Source organism: Podarcis pityusensis (assembly GCF_964106645.2).
Source record: "Podarcis pityusensis genome assembly, chromosome: 2".
NCBI lineage: Eukaryota > Metazoa > Chordata > Lepidosauria > Squamata > Lacertidae > Podarcis > Podarcis pityusensis.
Window position 1 is genome coordinate 43,623,242 of NC_138029.1, and position 19,129 is coordinate 43,642,370.

The 19,129-nt window shown below is 44.4% G+C and overlaps 1 protein-coding gene across 5 annotated transcripts in view; it reads left to right on the forward strand.

The window, feature by feature from the left end:
- PKN1 (protein kinase N1) overlaps positions 1–19,129 on the forward strand; it is a 60,891-nt gene that overhangs the window by 30,232 nt on the left and 11,530 nt on the right. For 3 of the 5 annotated variants that reach the window (XM_080996018.1, XM_080996014.1, XM_080996015.1), the window contains exons 2-10: positions 5,730–6,030; positions 9,381–9,526; positions 10,944–11,073; positions 11,801–11,946; positions 12,589–12,802; positions 13,123–13,323; positions 13,850–13,959; positions 14,488–14,631; positions 16,841–16,916. In XM_080996018.1, coding sequence (XP_080852144.1) covers positions 5,730–6,030; positions 9,381–9,526; positions 10,944–11,073; positions 11,801–11,946; positions 12,589–12,802; positions 13,123–13,323; positions 13,850–13,959; positions 14,488–14,631; positions 16,841–16,916 — 1,468 coding nt within the window. Of the gene's footprint in view, positions 1–1,029; positions 1,245–5,729; positions 6,031–9,380; positions 9,527–10,943; positions 11,074–11,800; positions 11,947–12,588; positions 12,803–13,122; positions 13,324–13,849; positions 13,960–14,487; positions 14,632–16,840; positions 16,917–19,129 lie in introns of those variants that run through there. The other 2 variants (XM_080996017.1, XM_080996016.1) reach the window with 2 other exon arrangements.

Below are 19,129 nucleotides of genomic sequence, written 5' to 3' on the forward strand. Positions count from 1 at the left end.
CAAATGACAAAAAGGCACATGTGGAGTTAATGTAACTAGAGAAAGAGAGTGAAAAATGGGAATATGCTTTCTAGTCCATTGTTGCTAAAATGAGGCAGCCTGAAAAGGCTACAAATAATCAGGGCACAAAATGTCCCATTTTTAAAAAATAAAAAATGACAAAGGGAGGATTGTTCTGAATCCTGGGAGAGAAGGAATACTTCAGAGAAAGTCTTCCTTTTTCTTTCATTTTTTGTAATGTCAAGGGCAAAAGCTTCTGTAGTGCATAGCTCTGACAACGGGATCTGTGCTGCTCTTGCAAAACTGTTCCGCAATTTGCCTGCTCAGTGTAAGGATCCAACTGCTGTAGATCTTGTTGCAGTGTACTTGTCTTGTCATGTGCTAATTAAGAACTCAGAGAGAGAGAGAGAGAGAGAGAGAGAGAGAGAGAGAGAGAGAGATGCTTTTCTGCCATTGGTCACTGTTGTGTGGATGGTTGCATGGCGTTTACTAGCTTACGGTAGGATCGTTGATAGAAAGACTACCGCATTTCTCCTCACTTCTGCTTTCTGCCACACAGGGGACCTGTGTTTTCAAGTCTGTGTTGGACACAGATCTAAATAACTACCTAGATTTTATATTGCCAAAATAAGGAGGAATTTCCAGTGGTTGGTCAGTTGGCTGGTTGTCCTAATAAGCCTGTGGTGCATCCTTAAATTCTTTTGCACCCGGATGAGTCTAACAAAGTCTGCCCACCCCATTCTGCATTAAGGTTACAAACTGTGAACTTTTGGGCTCCAAAATCATGCCTAGCTTTCTCTCTCTCCCTCCCTCTCTCCTCTGCTCTGCATTTTGCTTGAACATCCAGCCAGAAGCAGAGTTCTGGACGACTTGAAAGCTTGCTTGCTGTTTCGTGGTATTTTACCTCATAAAAGTATCGCCCTACTGCAGTTCTGGGGATTTCCTGCCCCTCTAGAAAGTTCACTCCGAAGGGAAGGCAAGTGGCAAGGCAGCAGGGGAAGATGTAGGCCCCACCATTGCTCCCTTCAGCCGTGGCCTGTGTTCCGGTATTGCCAGCGAATACAGGAACTCTGTTAGGAAGTGGTTTGTTTGCTCACAGGCTGGAAGAGCTGTTTGAATCAACAGGCAGGAAATGAGGGTGTAGCCAGCACACAGTTTGAAGCAGACGGGCGGCCTGGTGTGCCACTCCTGGGGCCGGGATGTCTCTTTCGGAGCCGGACACAAACTCTGAGCATGACCAAGAGGTACAGTCATTTGAAGGGGGGTGGTATCGGGATACTTCCTCCCCCCCACCACCTTTTTTTAATGATAACCAAACAACTGGGGAGGAAGGGCATTGCATGTGTAGAAATCAGTAGGCCAGTATCAGTACGAGGGAGCAGGAATCCTAGTCTAAGATGAGGGAATACTGCGTGTGTTGTGAAAGTGGCTTGGGAACTGCACTGCCTCATCTACAAGCGGCTCTGCATGTTACAATATACACTGATGTTCATCTGTGTGTGCATTTGCTGCTCTGCACATCAGAGAAGCAGACAGGAAAGGCAAAAAAGCACAATGGGGTACAAGTAGCAGGAACATTTGTGGGGCATCTGTGGGCAAAGCGCCTCAGTCTGGAACACACAGACACATGTGAGAGTAGCAGAATATGTGTTTGAGGAATAAATGTTATCTTTTACACGTTGGAGAAAGGAGGGACTGTTGTACTTACAGTGGTACCTCGGGTTACAGACACTTCAGGTTACAGACGCTTCAGGTTACAGACTCCGCTAACCCAGAAATAGTACCTCAGGTTAAGAACTTTGCTTCAGGATGAGAACAGAAATCGCGCGGCGGCAGGAGGCCCCATTAGCTTAAGTGGTGCTTCAGGTTAAGAACAGTTTCAGGTTAAAAACAGACCTCCAGAACGAATTAAGTTCTTAACCCGAGGTACCACTGTACTCTACTGAATAAGGTGTCTGAGACGAAGAGCAAAAGATATATAATATTTTGTGTGTAAAAGGGGGGGCAGGGGGCATGTAAATGTTAGGGGAGGCCATAACATATCTGTAGGTTTGGCCGATGAGTTATCACTGCATATACTGGCTATCATGTGCCTAACACATTTAATGCCAGGCTTCAGTGAGTAGATACATGCAGCTCCTTGCAGTGCTTTGAAATGAGATTACCTACTTTGTGTCCTGCTCAGAATTCCTTATTCTCCACCTTCCCTACCCCAGTATATCCATTTCAGTCCAATATTCTGGCCACATCCTTGTGCTGGATAGGACGGATAGCATACTGGAGGCATATTGCCCCCACCCACCCCCAGCAGTTCTTCTGCCTATGGGCAGACTCCATAGGCTCTGGGTATTGTTCATAGGGTAGCAAGGGAAGTTGTTAAATGAGTGTCATTCTGTGATGTACTCCCCCAGGTCACTTGTTTAATTCCTTCCAGTAAGCCTGTGAGGTCTGTTTCCTTACTAGAAGACTTATGTGGATAATATTTAACTACAATGTGCCAAGTTCCCACCTGGGCATGTATCCTGTAGCTGGGGCACCACAGCAGGGTCAGCCTCTGACTCAGACAGCCTAGATTGAAGGTAGTGCCAGAAAGAATTTGCCAGCGCATTCCAAGTTGGCACCACTCAAACTGTTGTTACTGAGAAAGTGCTTCTAATTTGGCTCTTATTCCCCCCCCCACCTACAGAAGCCAAGCTTTAAATGCACACAGCTTCATTTTTTGTGCATATCCTTCACCTGTTGACTGTGTATCTATCCTTTCTCCTTCTATAATTATGCTCCCAATCTGTCATAGCTAAGATTGCAGTGTTCTCGGGGCATGGACCTGCCTTCTTACGCTTATGTTACTTATTCCTATGGAGCACCATGTGTGTTGATGGCACAATAGAATAATCATAATTTGCAAAAGGCTTCACAATCCTTATCTCATTATTTTTTTTACCCTTACGACTTATCACAAATTTATACACATTTTACAGACACACGTGCACATGGACATGACTGAGGGTTTTCAGCTCAGGACAAAAGCCCACACTAGGACTTGACACATTTAGACTTCAACTCTAAGCACACATACAGTACGTCAAAGTGATGCCGTTAGGATTGGACTGGAGCTGCCTAAGGAGCTTAATGGTGCTACACAGCAAAGAAATGGATGCTCTCTTTCCTCCGATGGACAGATGGTGGAAGCATGGAGATCCTTTTGCAGTTCCATCCAAGGAGAGGCACCATTCTGGACATCTAAGTTTTCATTACTGTCCTGCTTATTGGTGCAGTCCACTGATGGCAAGCACAGTTCTGGGAATAATTTTAAGAGCTGAAGGTTTGAGAACTATATCTATTGTCCTTATTAGTAAAAGGAACCTACCGTCGTAAGAGAATTGAGCCTTCATAGTGCCGAAAGCAAAGGAACAGGGCAGTAATGGTCTGCTTGAACTTCCTAAAGAGCTCCACATAATCCAGCCTGGCGTTGGTTATGCAGTAGTTTGAGCAAGGGGTGTGTGAGAGGAGTCAGAGGGGTTTTTGTTTTGCTTTTTTCTAGTTGGGGCAGGGGGAGAAGCTGCTCGCCTGAATCTGAAATTATGGACTCATGTAGTTCTAAGGAGAGGGCGCAGTCCAGAATGGGAGAGGTTGCACCCAGGACTACTGGGTTCTTGGACCATTTATCATTCCTATTTCGGTGGCAGACTGTCTACTGCTGTAATGCTTCCCTCCATCTCTTTCGCCTGCTTCCTCACTCCAGTTACGCATGGTTTCTTTTCTCTCTTTATAGTAGCATTTCCGTGAAATGTCTCGCAACATGAGAACATTTTTAGTGCTAGCTGGATGCTGCTTTAGCTAACGTCCTGGCCTCAGTTGAGCGGAAGGGCAGTATATAAATAAAACTTTTATTAATAATATAATTATAATAAAAATAACACTTACCTAGTGCTCACAAACATTAGCAATAATTCCTTGAGTAACCTTGCAAAGTAGGTCAATGTTATTTATCTATATTTGCAGTTTGGTGACTAAGAGAAAGAATGGTGACTTGCCCAAGGCTACGAAGGGGGCAGCAGGGTGGATTGACTTTAAATCATGCCAACTTAAATAATGGATTTTAAACCACCTAGAAAGACCATTTTTAAAATATTGATTTTTTTACACCGCAAGAAGGTGAACCATTCACATGTCACTTACATACCAATAAGTTTCTACAACAATGAAACATAATGGTTTGCTTCTAATTAGAACCTTTATACAGCCTAGTAGCATAATCTGCATTTTGTTGTCATTGATCGTGTGTCCTACCTGCACAGCAAAATCGTATCTGCTTAGAACCAGACCTTCTGCTTAGCTCTGTGAATGTATGCAAGGATAGTAGGCAGCATGCATGGGATTGGGCTGTAAGTGTGGTACTTCCAATTGCACAAAATTATGTTTCCCTGTTAAAGGGAAAGTCACTGTGTACGTTGCTTTGTTTATATGAACATTTGTGACTAAGTTGAGTTCTGAACAGATTGCAGAATCTAGGTAGTTGGAAGGCATAAAGTAGGAGTATAAGATCACCCATATGGAATATGAATAACAGATAGGCTACTTACAAGAATTTTCTAAAGTTTAAAGAGCGAGTTTAAAGTTTAGAGTTTAAGGTTTAAAAAGAGGAGAGGTATCAGATTATACTATAGATTGGTTTCAGTACTTCCAGGTGAACAAGTTATTTTAAAAAAGTTAAAGAAAAGGGATTTGGGGAAATGAATTCGGAATTTGAAAAAATTGTAATAGGAAAGGATGCGAAACTGATTTCTAAGAATTATAAACTGTTATTGGAGTGGGAAACTAAAGACAAAATGGTAAAGGTGACAATGATTAAATGCGCTATAGATATTGGTGATAATATAGAAATGTCAACGTGGGAAAAACTATGGGGGAGGACTATGAACTTCTCTGCCTGCTACCTTATTAAGGAACATTTACAAAAGATGATGTAACGGTGGTAACTTGAAACCCAGCAAAGTGGTTAAAACGTACAGGAAAAAGGTCAAATCTATGCTGGAAGTGCCACAAGGTACAGGGAACCCTGATCCATATGTGGTGGTTGTGTAAATATGCTAGAGAATACTGGGAGATTCCATTAAATAAAGGAAGATTTAAGACGAAAATTGGTGGAATAGCAGATTATGCAGCCGACAAAAGACTACCTAGAATGCCATGGAGAGATGGATGGAGAAGTCTGACGATAAGAGATAATGATGAGTATTGTATGGTGTATATATAAGTTGTATAAATGCATGCGTGTGTGTGTGTGTGTGTGTGTGTGTGTGTGTGTGTGTATATATATATATATATATATATATATATATATATAATCACCCATATAGGCTCTGTGGATGATTCTAGTGATATTCAGAATACAGTGGTACCTTGCAAGACAAATGCCTTGCAAGACGAAAAACGCGCAAGACGAAAGAGTTTTCCGTTTTTTGAGTCGTTCCGCAACACGAATTTCCCTATGGGCTTGCTTCGCAAGACGAAACGTCTTGCGAGTTCTTGCGAGTTTGTTTCCTTTTTCTTAAAGCCGCTAAGCCGCTAATAGCCGTGCTTCGCAAGACGAAAAAACCGCAAGACGAAGAGACTCGCGGAACGGATTAATTTAGTCTTGCGAGGCACCACTGTAGCACCCATTGAATCATAGTGCTAACCTCATTCCAGTGCCTGTAAACAACTCATTTCTATGTTTTCCCTTGCAGAGTGATCCAGGCAACTGGTCAGTGCTGGAGCAGCTGGGCCTGGACCAGAGCTCAGATTTCTCAGACACCAGTGTACAGCAGAAGCTGGATGAAGAAAAGGAGAAGATTAAGCGTGAGATTCGGAAAGAGCTGAAGATAAAGGAGGGAGCAGAAAACTTACGCAAGGCAACCACAGACCGTAAGAACCTCTCCAATGTGGACAACTTGCTCAAGAGTTCCAACCGCAAGCTGGAGGCCCTGCACCACCAACTGCAGGATCTCAATGCACATATTGTCGTCAAAGACCCTGAAGAGCTGGGGGGTAAGTGTGTGCAGTGGATGGGTGGGAAGTCAAGGGTCAGGTGCTATGAGGGAGCCAAAAAGCAAGCAGAGATTTAGGGCGAAGATGGGTAGGAACTGATGATAGGGTGCACAAGCTTTTCTTAGGTATTGGTGGATTTAAGTCTGTCTCTGGCTTCCTGACGATTTCAGCTGGCAAGCGTTTAAAGAACTACAGGGGGGGTTGTTAAATTGTGTTGGTGAGCTTCCCTTGATCGAGACATATAAAATCTTTTAAACACCTCTAACAGTGACCAAATCTGTGACTTTACTGGGCAATGTGTGCACTTTCCCCTAGTTTGGTGAGAGGCATTTAAAAGGAAATGGCTGGTTTAGCGAAAACTGTGCATAGCTAAGTTAAAGAAGTCACTCATATAAAACAGGACTGGTGTCATCTACCTGCACTTAAGAATAATTTTGTGACATATAGAATAGGATAACCCATCCTGAATGCAAATTAAGAACAGATCTTCCAGTAGGCTTCAGTACTCGGAATAAGGGCATTTATTCTTAGAATTATATCAGTATCAATACATGAAAAAGCAATTTAAAAAAATCTTTTATAAAAATGTGGGAACTGCTTTAAAGTGTGAAAAGTGTCTCTCTTATCCCAGGGTACATTCTTCCAGAGTGTGCAGCATCTTATTTGGCTATACTTTGAATGTTTTAAGACACTAACAAATTCTGCAAAAATGGGTTGTCCCTTCAAACAGTATACATTGAGGCATGTTTTGCTGAGTCAGGAGCTGTAGCCCTCTCCTTTTATTATGCAAGAATCATTATAATATGACAATTTTAATTTGTTTTGATGAAGATGACTGTTAGCCTCTTTGTGTATGTTATAGAATAGCAAGCTATAACCTGCCATTTATTATTATGTAATAATAACCATTCAGATTAGGCTTACTTCAGCTACTATTTTTGAAAACTTGCACATTTCACCTGCATTTTGTTTTGGGGGAAAGTTCAGAATATAGAAGTGAGTATTAATAATTCAGTTAGCTTCATATTTGGCATTGGAGAAACACAGCTTTCCATATGTTGCTACCTACAGTTCTTGAATGTTCATAAAACCATCAACAAAGCTGTGAAACTGTATTTGTGTGTGTGTGTGTGTGAGAGAGAGAGAGAGACAGAGAGAGACAGAGAGAGAAAGAGAGAGAGAGAGAGAGAAAGAAAGAAAAAAGAAAGAAAGAAAGAAAGAAAGAAAGAAAGAAAGAAAGAACTCATTTGAGCTGCCAGGCATTGTTTGTTTAAAAACTGTTCCAAATAGATCCACACCCTAGCCTGTTGGCACCTTTGTATGGTAGAGGAAACTTTACACTTTGCCAATCCTGTTTGTATGCTCCTCCCTACCTGCCTGTTCTCAGCCCCTTTTTCCTAATAAGCACCGGCTATGCCAGTCTCCAGATGTGGACAGTCACTAACAGAGCAGAAACTTGGCAGCTGGCCTGTGCGTGTGCAAGGAAGCATTGGGGAATAAGCAGCAGCAGGGAGAGGGAACATCCCCAAACCCCTCCGTATAGAGCAATCGAAAAAAGGCACAGTGGAGCCCATGGAGCACACAGGCAGAACCTTAAAACGTCAAGGCACCACTTCCATTCCAAAATAGCTTGTTACAACGATGGGGCTGCACCTTATGGAGAGGCAGCGGCCTGTGACTTTGCAAAAGAGGAAGCGGTTGCTGTTGTACCTGACTCCACTGTCAAGCACAGGCCACAAAAATGGGGAGGAGGGGGAGAGCCTGCATATATATATATATATATATATATATATATACACACACTGGGCTAGAAAGCCTGCAGGGCTTGGGTGTGGCTGTTTCCTTTTTGCTTGGAGACTGTAGGCTCAGAGCCCCCTGCAAACCAGAGGTCAGAAAGGATAAGAGTTCTGGATGGGCCACTGTCTAAGCCTGTCCTCATTCAGCCTGTGGGTTGTAATGTGGTGCTGCTGACAACACTTCAAGTGTTCTTTCTAACCAAGTGCTTTGTAAATCTAGGATTTACTCAGTGGTGTACTGGCTTAGAAGATCTGAGCTGCTCTCTTTTTTTCTAAAAAGGATTCATTCCAGTTGGCTTGCTTTACACTACATTGCACAGCAGTGAATACCAAGCAGTTCTGGCAGCCTTTCTCAAGAACAGGCCCCCAATCTTATAGTCCATTCTTTGTCTCTGGGAGAGAGAGAAAAGCACTAAACTGGGAGTGTTGGGACCGCAGCATTGCCTAATACTAGTTCCACATGATGTCAGCTAGGGTCCAGAATTTAAAGTGCCAAAGTCTGAATACGGCCTCTCTTAAAAGCCTTTGACCTATGTATTCAGTGAAGAGTTGTCTGCCCTGACATGGATGTTGCACAAAATACATATATTATTGTTTATGCATCTAATTCTATGCAACTCTTCATAGATTAAATCACACTCAAATGCACTAGACCAGACCTGTAGCAGTTTCTCTGGATCCAGGAACATACTAGATACTGGTTAACTGAATTCAGCTTTTTTCTGCAGTCTGTCTCATTGGCAATCTGCTCTTGGATAGAAAACATAATGAGGGAATCCTCTTACTAGGCTTGACAAAGCATCCTTTGTATAACTCTTTATATTTAGTATTTAAATGACAACTTCTTTGTAACAAATGGCCCTTTGGTTGAAACAAGTGAATTTGTGTTTTTATATAATTTGAATAGAATTCAGAATGAATCCATAAAATAATACTAAAGCAGCAAAAAGGAGATGTTATTTGCTGCTGCTTTAGGTTTTCCTAGACACTAAAATCCTGAGTACACTCACATTTTAGCCTGGTACTTAAAACTCACCAAACTGAGCACAAAGCAAGTAGCTCTGCGGGTGGGGAGTATTCCAGAGTTGAGAGACCACCTCTGAGAAGACCTTTCCCTCCTTGAGGTAACCTGGACCTCATGATTTTAATGGTTAAGAAGCAATGCTTTGAATTCTGCCCAGAAAGGGGCAGCACGTAGGTACAGCAGCATGAAAATGGGCGAGATATCTTCTCCAAACAAGTAGACTGGCTGATACGTCTTATTCTGTGCTGAGGTCCAGAAACCTCTAAAGCAGAACACAGTCTAAATGTGCTCATTGGCTTGATTCAGTCTTTTCCCCAGTGCCTCCTGGGGGGTTACGGATTCCAATAAGCCAATGAACCAGGATGGGCATAAAGATGTGTATGGTATGCATTCCTTTGCATGCTCTTGATGGTCCCTGCTACGTGATGCCAGTTCCCTACCTGCTAGCTCATGTATTTGGATGGTTCCCCTGATAGTGGTGGTCTGGGATTTGTGCCCTCTTGGCATTAACCACTTTACTGTCTTCCCAGATGCCCCACAATCACCAGGCAGCCTGAGCCGATCAACAGCTACCAAAAACCGCATTGCTGGCCTGGAGAAGCAGCTCAATATTGAGCTGAAGGTGAAGCAGGGAGCAGAGAACATGATACAGATGTATGCCAACGGTGCTGCCAAGGTATGTTGATGTCGCTGGCTGGCTGCCTCCTCTCCTGCCCTGAACTTAGCTAGTCCCTACATGCTCATCCACTAAAATGCAAATATACCAGCAAAGCTGCCAGATGCAGAGCTAGACCATTGGTCAACCTAGCTCAATATTGTCCTTTCTGACAGACAGCAGGTTCTCTCCAAGTTCTTTGGCAGAAAGCCTTTGCCATACCTGCTACACAAGGTGCTTTGAACTATGCAAGTGTGCTAGCCTTCTCTCCTCTAGCTGTTCAGGCAGCCCTGTTCAGGGAAGTTTTTAATGTGTGATATTTTAGTGTTTTTTGGTTTCTATGGAAGCCGCCCAGAGTGGCTGCGGAAACCCAGCCAGATGGGCGGGGTACAAATAATAAATTATTATTATTGTTATTATGCCTCTTGCTTCCAGCAAAGCCGGAATGGCAGGCTAGTTGCATGTATAGCTGCAAAAGAGGGAAAGTTCCTAGATAATGATATCAGCAGGTAATTCCTGCTGGTCCGTGTACATATTTCCTATTATACCTGTAAACCTTTCTGAGTAAACTCTTCTGCTATGGCTGTATGTCTTACCGTTAGCTGCAAAAAACATCTAAATATAGTTGCTCTATTAAGTAGTGCCGCATACGGTTGCACCAGGAAAATTTTGGTCCAGATATCACATGCAGTTACACATTTTCATATGATCTCGTCCTTGGGACCAAGATGGCAACAGTTGACTGAACTGATATGAAAATAACATTTTTGTGCATCTGAACTTTTGGGGGAGGCAGGCGCTTCTGTGGATGATTTTGGCATCTTTGTTATCAGGTTCTCAGGACTGAAAAGAAAAAGAAAAAGTTGGGTGGGATTCAATGTAGTGAAAGGCAAACATTCTGTCAGCACAAGGGTTTCCTCTCACTGAACAGAATGTCCCCGTCCCCCATGCAATTCAAAACTGTTCTAAGGATTCCCCCCAACCCTCTGGAGCAGATCTGGGGACAGGGTGAGGCGCACTTGGAGGAAGGAAATGAGGGACAATCCAGTTGCTCCGCTCGCACAGTTATTTATTAAAATAACACCTTCACAATTTCTGTGATTGGGTTTTCTGGTTTACAATATTCACATTGGAAACCACTTTTGTTGAGGAAGAAGACTGGTTACTTAAAGGGATTTTGTAGCTGCTTCTGTTTTGAGGCTTACCCCATAGACTGGATGCCTAGGATGTGGTTCAGTATGCAGAAGAATAGAACATGATACCTCCAGGTTTAGGAAGCGTGGGGGGGTGTGAGGGGGTGTTTTCTTCTGTTATGGCTAGGGACTGATGCGCTGAGAGCCAGATGGGCAGGCTTTGCCCTTGGATTGGGATGCATTCTAATGACTAATTCTCTCCTGCCGTCCCTGCTAATCCCACCCCCACCTGGCCTGCCCTCTAGGATCGGAAGCTGCTGCAGACAGCCCAGCAGATGCTACAGGACAGCAAGACCAAGATCAATATAATCCGCATGCAGATCCGCAAGGCTATGCAGGCTGACGAGGTGCAGCTGAATATGGAAGATGGGCAAGGTGAAGGGGAGGATAAAGAAGGTGGTCCCTGTGGCCGGCAGGCTGCTCTGCAAAAACCAACGTCCCTTTCTCCCACTTTTTAACCTTTAAAGAGCCCTTCGAGAGCTGGAGAATGTCAGGAGCTCATCCTCCACTTGAGTAGGACCCTGGCAGAGACTCATGCCCAACTGGCATGTTCCCTCCCTCCTGGTGGATCATTTGGGAGCTTCAACAGCTTTCTTCAGCCAAAACATCACAGCGACCGATGCCAACAGACATCGGCACACTTAGGGATCTGCAGAGTCTTTGCAGCTTGCATAACAGACCTCAGCAACTCAGCATTTTGGCTAATCTACTTTATTTACATATAAACACACATGGAGCACTGCAACATGGCTCCCCCTCTCTCTAGCATCAGACAGCAAAGAGAAAAAGAACAAAAGACAATAGTCCCACATCACGGAACACAGTAACACAAACATCCTGTCTCCGTCACTTCCCACTCTGTGGAGTCAAAACATACACCGTCATGTGATAGACAAGAATCCTATGACTGCAGTCACGGAGCAGGAATTCTAACAGAGAATGCTCCCTGGAGCAGTTTGAATAACCTCCACCTGGTGCTGGGGAAACACCCCCCCCCCCATTTCCTTGTGCCTGGGATGCATGTGTTCTGGGTTCCCTCCACAACTAATCCTGCCATCTGATGCAGATAGCAGATGCCTGACGCCCATCCTGTTACTTGCAGGTAACACTGACCTGAGCACCATCGAGTTGAGGATCGAAGAGCTGCGGCACCACTTCCGGGTGGAGCACGCTGTTTCCGAGGGGGCCAAGAATGTGCTGCGCCTTCTGGGCTCCACCAAAGTTCAGGACCGCCATGCCATCTCCGAGGTAATGGGCACTTCGTTCAGCTGGGGGGGAGGCGGGTCTCATAAGGTCTGATTATATACACTCACACATACGTACGCATAATTATAAATGGTTTGGGAATTGTAAACGGGTCCTTTCTCTAGGACTACTATAAGCAGCTAATAGGGTTGAAACCAGCCAAACTCCTCTCCCCATTCCCCCCACCCTGGCTTAGGTTTCCTCTTGCAGCATTCACTATTAATGAAGCTGTCTAGGGGAAACAAGCAGACCATCTGTTTGTCACAGAGGTTGTGGCAGGTATCATAATTTGCAGAGTCTCCATAAGCAGAGTCTGGCAGGAATCCGAGATAAGTTAAAAGGTCTGGGACATCTACTTGTCCTTCTTGAGTGTTCTATGGTTCCCTAGCCTGTGACCTGTTGCATCCAGTTCTACTTGCTGCTGAAATTAGGAGTGGGTGGGTTATTGAGTCGCCCAGCTGCAAGCTCTGCTACTGAGATGTGACTTGGGATGTTTGTGAATTAATGAGTACTGTGCCTCCGTGTCATCATTCATATCCCAAGAAGGCTGTGGTATTAGTACAAGGTTGGGAAATGGGGTGGCGGATGAAACGCCCATCAGTGCCATGTGTAGGATGTAGCCATATTTGTCCCTGGCCATTTTAGGCACAGACCAAGCTGAACGAGTCGAGCCAGAAGCTGGACCTTTTGCGGCACTCCCTGGAGCAGCGTCTAGCCGAGCTGCCTCAAGATCACCCAAAGGGCTGCCTCATCAAGGAAGAGCTCATCCTGGCATCCTCCCCGGCCTTCAGTGCCCGTAATACCACTTCCTACCAGCACAACCAATACAACACCCTCTCAAAGCCATCTCCACTCACAGGTAACTGGACTTAGCTTTGCTTGGGGTGCCTCCAAAGCCCTCGCAGCTCACCACTGCTATTTTTTGGCGGGGTTTTCTGCAGTATTCAGCACTGTCCACTCCCTAAATGCCCCAGGGCTGTCCATAGTTAGCACCTCTCTAATTTGCGCAAGACTCCTTCCTCACCTCACTCTCCTTTCCCATACCTTAGTAGTGGGAGAAACCTTGCTCTCTCAAACCCTTGAGAAGACTCCAGGGAGTTATGGCTGCTCTGCTTTGAATGCTCCTGAGCAGGGCCTTCTGGACCTTCCCCTTTGAGCTGTTGTCTCTCTTGTTGATAGGGATGCTGGAAGTGCAGCTGTTGGGCTGCAGCGAGCTGTTGGAATATGTCCCAGGACGCACCCGTGGCTCCACCGTCTCCCTGCCGTGCAACAGCCCTGGTGAAGCACGGCCATCTTTCATGAGCCGCAGCGGGCGAGGCCTGTACAGCCGAAGTGGCAGCGTAAGCGGCAGGACCACCATCAAATCAGAAGATAATAGCAGTGAGTAATGTGGGGGCGGGGCGGGTTGGCAGGCTCTAAATTGGGCGAAGGGTCAACTGGAAGAAGGGAGACCTTCTAGCATAACTAGTTCCACATGGGGGATCTGTGGTCCCTATCTTTGTCTCAGCCAACATCAGGTGGAATCCTTCTACTCTGTTTTTTCTCATTCATCTCTAATTTAAGAGATTTTATTTTTATTTTATAAATTGTCCAGTAGCACCTTAGAGACCAACTAAGTTTGTTCTTCATATAAGCTTCCGTGTGCATGCACACTTCTTCAGATACACTCATAAGAGATTTTGTTCGCTCTGTCATCATCTGCTGAAGAATGTCAACAGTAAGTTGGGTATCTGAAGACGCATTTCTTTTCTCTGCTGTCCTTTTCCTGGTACCTGACATGCTGAGTGTTGGGACACACACCCTGTTTCCTGCTTCACTTTTTAAGAGTTAACACTTCTGAACTTGTTCCCCTTTCTTACTTGCTGTCCGTCGCTTTTCCAGCTTATCGGTACTCTTCCTCTTGCAGATGAGGTGAGTGCTGTGCTTAAGCTGGATAATGTAGTTGTCGGCCAGACAGCCTGGAAACCCAGCGGCCTACAAGCCTGGAACCAGACTTTCGCAGTGGAGCTGGAGAGGGTATGTGGAAAGATGCATCCTTCCATGATGTTCCTGGTTGGGTCACAGGGGGTCAGCAGTTTTATAATGGAAAAAAGACCCCTGCGTTTGCTATCCTTTTGGGATAGGAATGGAGGGTAGCAATCACATGCATACCCACTTAACTTGCTGTTGGCCCCCTCTTCTCAAATAACACTCCCGATGTCAAATTATAACTTTGTGGAGGAACGAGAGAGTCTATCAGGACTCATACACTGATATAAAAGAGGAATTTTGTTCATTTGTGCATCTCAAGGACATAGCAAGGGTCAGTAAGATTCTTTGCTCTTTGTACTCATCAAGCAGTAGACTGGTCAGCTATAGCTCTGGCACCTTTTGTGTCGTATTGCTGAACTGTGCTTCATACAGAGAAAGGTGGTGAAGGTGTGTTGTCCCCCAGTGTCAGTTTTGATTGAGCCTTGGTATGGCAGTTGTGGGTACAATGTAGAGTCAAAGCCAATAAGCTGCTGCCTTTTTTTAAAAAAAATGGATTATTTCCCTTCCTCTCAGGCACGAGAACTCGAGATTGGTGTGTACTGGCGTGACTACCGCAGTCTCTGTGCCCTGAAATACCTGAAGCTGGAGGATTTCCTTGACAACCAGCGCCATGAAATCCACCTGGAGTTGGAGCCACAGGGCATTCTCTTGGCAGAGGTAATAAAAAAGAGCCAAACTGGGCAGAACTGGGATCTGAACATCTAGAGATCCAGCTAGTCAGATTTCTTAGCAGAATACTCTTAGGTAAGATAGGAAATGCCAAAACACAAGAGTTATCTGATAATAGCAGAAGAAATACGACCCCATTTTCGCTATCATTTTTGTGAATATTAAGAAAGTCCTCAAAATAATTCCTATTATTATTATTCCTTCTACAGAGGCTAAGCACTTGCCCAGTGTACTGTTGACATGCAGCCCTTTGTAAAAGTGGAAGTTTCCTATAAGCAGCAATACATTTTCCCTGTATTGGTAGAAATAACCCATGCGTCGTTAATCTCTGTTTTTTATTTATTTAGGGTTGAAATATATATATATATTCTGGGAATTTCCCCTGTTTGGTATTTAATCATATCTTCCAGAATATTTTTCTCAAGTGAACATGGGTGTCACTGTTTCACGTTGCTGGATTGCAACCAGCACAAGCGTTGCACTGAATTTTTAAAATTGTCTACAAAATTCCAAAGCAGACTCTTTAAGTTGCCTGTGGGTTTTAATGTTGGTCCCCCTCCCCATCTATAAAGTGCTTTGATATGATCATTAGGAAAATGCAGTTTACCTACAACGAAAGCACCACTTTGAGAAAATACGTTTAGCATGTGTACGGTTACTGTGAACGTGCACAAAAAAATCCACCTGGAAAGGCTTTGTTCTTTTTCTGAAGCATTGCATCTCATTTGGATGCTAAAATATGGAATATTCGTTACAGGGACAATCAACAGACTGCTATCTCTTTCAGTGCCAATTCAATTCCTGTGGGATCGTTTCCTCCCACAAAGATTTCATGTTGAGAAAAAGAAGTCAAAACACCCCCAGCTTCTGCTTTGTCTCATTTTGACAGGATGAAAGAATGATCTCCAAATCATTTATTCCAGCCTGGAAACAGTGTTGGTGAACCCTGAATTAGCATGGGGTTAGCGAGGAGATAGATGTTGCCTCTCTATAGGTTTTCAGTGCACTGCCAAAACCCTTTTTATTTCAGTGAGCTGTCAGTGTGGTTTAATGCTTTTAGCTCCTTGCTTTTAAACTTGTTTTGACCTGCTCTTAATTATATGGTGCTGTTCTTCATAATCTTCAGATTGTCTCAATTGTATTTGTTTTGATATGTTATTAGTAACTTTGCGAGCCACTTTGAATTTATTTGTAAAGAAAATCAGGGTAGAAATTTCCAAATAAAACGAATGTTGTAGGGATCTAAGACCTTACACTCTTACACTGGTACTTATGGAGCTCTGATTTTTCTGACAGTGCTTGGCTGTCCCTGTTTTCATCCTCATGACAGCGCTGGGCAGTGGGGAAAGATTTAAGTTTCTCTATCCAGCACTGTGATGGGAAAGAAGCTGAGGCTGGTGACAAGACTCTTGGGCTGGGGGTTTACATCAGAGCTTTCCAAACTGTGTATTGCAGCATGTTAATATTTCGGCTGTAGTCGATGTGTCACATGAATGCTCTCCACGTCCCTCCTGGGGCTGGAAATGGGTTTGTTTAACCTTTGGTTTGTTAGTAAAATTGAATTACTGGGTCACAAAATGATGTGTGTCTAAAGAGTGCATCACTGACATGGAAAGTTTGGAAAGCTCTGGTTTAGATGGTTTTGTGTTATTGATAATAATTTTTCATATATTTTTAGATCTTACTATGATTTATATGGAAATGGTTCAGTTTGGTTGTGTTCTTTCTGATGAGTTTTATTTATTGCTTAGGACTACTTTTGTTATGTTTGTAATTCTGCAAATGTTTTCATGTTGTAAGCCACTTTGAGCATGGTTTTTACTATGTAAAGGTGGCCTACAAATAAAATGATGATGGTGATGATGATTTGCACAGATCACCTGATGGGAGTGTGCACGCCTCTGTCCGCCTGCATGTATGTAGTGTACATGTGTGTGTTCAGGAGTGTGGGAAGGCCACACCCAGCGCTGGCCTAGCAGCCCCTGGAGTGGTTGCCCTGGGGCTGCGAAAGGCTAAGCCCCGCCCTCCTGCTCCAAGGTGGAGACGTCTTCTATCCCATTCTATGTGGGTGTGCTTTATAACCTACCCTAACGGCCTCAGCCTTGAGGCTCTTTTTGCAGTAGTGTTCATAGCAGGAATTATCACCCAGTGTGCAAACTCACCCTTGACTAGCTTATGTCATTTTCCCCTGCTGCAGGTTACCTTTTTCAACCCTGTCATCGAGCGCATACCTAAGCTCCAGCGGCAAAAGAAGATCTTCTCCAAGCAGCAAGGTAAGGGTTGGGTGAAAACGCCAAAAGGGCAGGCAGCATCTTCGCCACCCCAGCCTTGCCTGGTTTTCTTAGGTGCTTTCTTAACACACATTGTAGAAGGATTGATTGAATCACTCATCCTTCTGCCAACAGCGTAGCTCACAGGTAGCCATTGTTGTGCCCTCCAGGTGAATGATGGGAGTTGTAGTCCAGTAGCAGCACATTGGGTAACCCTGGGTTAGTTTGGGAGAAGAAAACAAGCTGTGCTGCTGACTACGTACAGTGGTATCCGCCTAAGGAGTCCTATCAGCGCAAGCCTTGTGTGAGGGCTTCCACAACGTGGCCTTCCCCTCCTATCCTCCCATAGCTGTCAACTTTTCCCTTTCTTTAAGGAAAATTCCCTTATTCCGAATAGGATTCCTCACAAGAAAAGGGAAAAGTTGACAGCTATGTATCTTCCCCTGGCGCCCCATGAAATTGACTTGTGGGGTTTCTCTTCTCTCCCCCCCCCCGAAACAGTGCATGGGGGAAGGAGGAGAGGGAGATCATTCTGACTGGCAAGCTTCATTGTTTGCATTGGCAGGATGTGCACCATAGTGCAACACTGAACTCCACCCACAGTGTCATAATTTAGTGACAAGTAGGTGCAATCAGAGTTCCTTGTGGGGTATTGTCAGGGGTGGAAGTTTGATATGACATATTATTTAAGAAGGAATGTTCAAGTTGCTCTTACTGGCACTTGGAAATGGGGATGGGTCTAGTCAGAAATCCTTCAACACTTCAGGAAAAAACTCCCTTGCACAACTAGGTCAGAAAAGGGTTGGAACCGCCATCGTCTTATAGTCTTAGGAACTATCATTTAATACTGCACTGCATGTAAATGTTTCTTTCCATAAGCTGATCACATCATCCTGGTAGCATTATGTCCACTTACATGTATGTGGTCTCAGTGAGGGGTGGTCTTCCTTCTTTATGGGTACAGGCACTACAGGGAAAGAGAATGATACTGGTAACACTAATCATGTGTGTATATATAGCATAGTTCAAGGTTAAAAGCGCTTCACTGCAATATCTTAGTGATCCTCACAACAGACCCGTAAGAGAGGACAGTGGCACTCTTGTATGGCATAGGGCTGGAGATGAGAGGATAGTGGCTTTCTTAAGGCCACATAATAAGCTTGCAGCTAAAGTGAGATTTGAACCAGATATGTCGCTGCTCACTTTCAGCCTGTAGGCTACACCAGCTCTCAAAACAGCTGTGTTATCACATGGAGGGTTTGGTCTCTGCATGAATACCTGTGTTTATGTACATACACAATATGCTTAGATTTGGAAGGTATTAACCACAGGTCTTTCGGGAGAGAGAAGCGTTTCATGACTACATTGTTAAAGCACTTGCATTAATGAAGGCAGGTCTGAGGACCCCCCTTCACTATAAAATGAAGTATTTTGTACATTTCAGTCGTCACCACTAATTGCTTGTGACTAACGATTCTTGACTTGCTGGCTTAATGCTTATTTATAAAATAATGCCTTATTTATAAAAAATTCCTTTCCCACCTTTCACCATGTGATTCCAGAGCTGGTTACAACAATATGATACACAATTATAAAGACAAATAAAACTGTTGGGGATCATATAAAACAAGTAAAGCCATTCCAAATGGCTAGAACCTGGGGCCACCCAGAGAATCTGATTGATTCAGAAGAGAACAGATTTCTTCATTACACAATGTTAACCTGTGGATGCACTCCCATAGGATATGGTGGTCGCTTTGAAAGGGAATTAGCCTTGTCCTCAGTTTGTTTGGCAGTCAGCTGCTACTAGGTAAGGGACCCCTGACCATTAGGTCCAGTCGTGACTGATTCTGGGGTTGCGGCGCTCATCTCTCTTTATTGGCCGAGGGAGCCGGCGTACAGCTTCCAGGTCATGTGGCCAGCATGACTAAGCCACTTCTGGTGAACCAGAGCAGTGCACAGAAACGCCATTTACCTTCCCGCCAGAGCGGTACCTATTTATCTACTTGCACTTTTACGTGCTTTCGAACTGCTAGGTTGGCAGGAGCAGGGACCGAGCAACGGGAGCTCACCCCGTTGCGGGGATTCGAACCGCTGACCTTCTTATCGGCAAGTCCTAGGCTCTGTGGTTTAACCCACAGCACCACCCATGTCCCCAGCTGCTACTAGATGCTGCCCCCAGGTTCAGAGCCAGAGCCAGAATGCCAGTTGTGAAA